The sequence below is a fragment of the Eublepharis macularius genome, chromosome 3 (assembly GCF_028583425.1).
Source record: "Eublepharis macularius isolate TG4126 chromosome 3, MPM_Emac_v1.0, whole genome shotgun sequence".
NCBI classification, from domain to species: Eukaryota; Metazoa; Chordata; class Lepidosauria; order Squamata; family Eublepharidae; genus Eublepharis; species Eublepharis macularius.
In genome coordinates, this window is record NC_072792.1 from 100,606,026 (window position 1) to 100,609,108 (window position 3,083).

At 43.0% G+C, this 3,083-nt stretch overlaps 1 protein-coding gene across 1 annotated transcript; it reads left to right on the forward strand.

Moving 5' to 3' along the window:
- The first annotated feature begins 1,285 nt into the window (after nucleotides 1-1,285).
- Nucleotides 1,286-1,948, forward strand: LOC129326696 (claudin-8-like). Its single transcript, XM_054974994.1, has one exon. It carries the CDS (start codon nucleotides 1,286-1,288, stop codon nucleotides 1,946-1,948), a length of 663 nt encoding a protein of 220 aa, XP_054830969.1.
- The last annotated feature ends 1,135 nt before the right edge of the window (nucleotides 1,949-3,083 follow it).

Here is a 3,083-nt window from a genome sequence, read left to right on the forward strand (position 1 = left end):
TCAGCCCCAATCCAGGCTGAAATGGGCCCAAAATGGCTGAAAGTCAGGTGGGCAGGGCTACCTGACATGTGACCTCTTTGGGGAACTGCCGGAACTGCGTTCCTGTGCATTCCCCCTTGAAATGAGCCCTGAGTGCTACTCAATAGCACTGTTCTTAATCAGCTCCTGCATTCTTTTTACTCAAAGGACAGAAGCCTCCAGATCTTTTAATCTTGACTTTCCTTGTGTTAAGAGTCCATGACCAAGTATTTGCTTCAATTACTGACAGAGTTTGTGAGGTTTTTCGAAGGTCAAAAATATATTATTGTGTATCTAACCATCTCCTTACTCTGAAGAATGGGACTTCCCTGCTTCCCTTCCTGTTGTAGCCCACTGAGCCCTTGTTTGTTCCTTGGGTTCAGTGGACCCTCTGGAATACTATCATGGGCTCAGTATAGCGATACTATCTGAAAAACTGTGTAGCTGAATACTCCGAAAATATATTTAAAATATTTATAGCCTGCCATTCAAGGTATATGTGAGGAGGGTTGTGTGTATGTTTCAGACATAATTGTGGCCTCTTATCTGCATCCTGTATAGAATGCCAGACAAGTTTCAATATATGAAGCAATATATAATGCAAAATCCTAGACCAAAATCCATGTATTATTAAAACCAACCAAAATAACACAAAGCAAAAATTTTGAGTAGTCTATAACTCTTCATCAGACTGAAAAAATACAAATACAGACTGAAAAAATACAAATGATTCCCATTTGTAAAAAATGCAAGAAATCTGCTATCAAGTGGTACAGAATGTGACATTCTTTGGTACTTTGCAATAATAATTTGTTATTAACCGATTGTTGTAACTGGCAGATTTTTGTGACTTCTGTTTCACAAGCCTGTTTCATACATAGTGTTTTAAAGCTGAAGCAATTATAATTTCTGTAGAATTATCATCACTGTTATTGGGAAGTTGTAGTTATAGCCTAATCATTTAATTATAATGTCTCTGCATCACTTATTATACAATAAAGCAGTGATGTCAGGCAAAGTATGGTTGGACCCACCCTTACTGAGCCTTGGATTGGCTACACAGTTAGGCCTTGGCTCATCATAGAGCAAATAAATACAAGTTCCTTCAGGCAAGGCAGGAATTGATTTCTTCCCACATTCTTCAGCAATACAGATGAAAACAGACATACAAGGAAAACTTCTCATCTTCATCTTTTGAGTGCAAGCCCTTCTTTAGGAAAGTGTACCTGGGTGATTCTTGTTTGGGTGAAGTTTTATTAAGAATAACATGGCCTGCTTTGCTTTGGAAACTCTGGGTCTACTGCTTGGAATCATTGGGGCGTTTGGAACTTTTGCTGTCACCCTGACGCCCCAGTGGAAAGTAACTGCCAACATTGGAGGGAACATTCTTATCTCTGAAATTCATTGGGAAGGCCTGTGGATGAGTTGCATCAGGCGTATGGGTGGTACATTAGTGTGCTTAAACCACTTGTCACCACTGGCTCTCGAAACTTATCTAGGAGTTTCCAGAGCACTTATGTGCACAGCATGCGTGTTATCTGTTATTGCCTTTCTGATTGCAGTGCCTGGCATGAAGTGTTTCAAATATCTTGGCAATAATGAGAAAATCAAGAGCAAGATTTTGTTGACTGCTGGAATCATTTTTATTTTGACTGGGATTATTGTGCTCATTCCTATTTCCTGGTTTACCAACAATATCATCAAGGACTTTTATGATAAAGCAATCCCGGATACTCAGAAATATGAACTGGGAGAAGCCATCTATTTAGGCTGGGTAACCCCAGCATTCCTGATCCCTGGAGGAGGCATTTTATGTAGCTTCTGTCGCCATGCAAAGAAGTCCAAAGGATATTCCTCACCATCCAGTGACAGAGTGCACAAACTTGAGCATGTCATGAGGAAGCCTTCATCAGCGCACTCCTATGTTTGATTGCTTCTAGCGTCTACGCTATGCACTGTCTAAATGGCTACTTTTTGAAGTTCTCTGTATTAATGGTATTGTGCTTCTGTAGCATATTGATGTGAAATGCTAGGAAATTCTTTCTACAAAGATCAGTTTTCAAAATGATACTAGAGAAGCTGTACTTTCATTTGTTTGGGACTGATTGCTTATTCCATGTGCTTTCAGATGTATTCTAAACCTTCTGGGACTTCCCTCTTTAATAGTTCTTTCACTCTTGTGGAAAATGCTTGATATTGCTTTGTTTATAAAGCCTGGCTTCTCTTCAAACAGGCTTGTCATTGTCTTGCTTGAAGTAGAGGATTCCCCCACTCCTGGCTCCTGTTTCCTGTTTGGGATCCTGTGGCCATCAGGAGAAAAAATATTTTTAAAAAATCTGTGTCAGGTGATGGCATAGCATCACCCCTGGAAGTGCTGCGGCCCACCCAGGCAGCGCCCGCCCTGTGCCACCGCCCCCAGAAAGGCCCCCCCCCGCCGAAGCCGGGAGGTCCCCTCGGGCCGGAGGCCGCATCGTGCCGGGGGACAGGAAAACCCCCCCAGGAGCGCCCCCCACCCCTTGGGCAGTAGATGCGGGGGGACCCCCCACCCGAGCATCTGGCTCCTTACCTGAGACTTGCTGCTGAAACTTGCTGCTGCAGATGCTCGGACAATAATGGCGTTGACCATGCAGCTGGACCCTCACAGGATGGACGCTCTGCCTCCACTCTTCGCCCTGCCTCCACTCCGTCTGGCCCCAGGTGCCAACTCCACTTGCTGGTGAGTCAGCCGCTGCTTTTTACCAGAAACTCTTCTTCTTCTTCTTTTTTTTTTTTTTTGGTATTCCTAGAAAAGTTTTTCAGTGCTCCTAGAAAGATTTTCTGGTTTTCCATTAAAATTACATCATACACTTGATGGTGCCCCTCCATGTCCCCACCCATATATTTACTTCTATCTTCAAGCAACTTCTTGCTATTGTCTTCCCTTTTCCTGATCAATCAAGCAATATGGGGGAATAGACAAATTATATACCCAAGGCCTGTATAACTTGTGATCCACCAAACTGTATGAAGCCCACCAGGTGTTCTTTGTGGCTCTCCCAGATGTTCAGTAACTTCTCCAAATTTTG

Bases quoted from the DNA above. Each gene is read 5' to 3' on its own strand.
- LOC129326696 (XM_054974994.1), top strand. From the start codon at position 1,286: ATGGCCTGCTTTGCTTTGGAAACTCTGGGTCTACTGCTTGGAATCATT.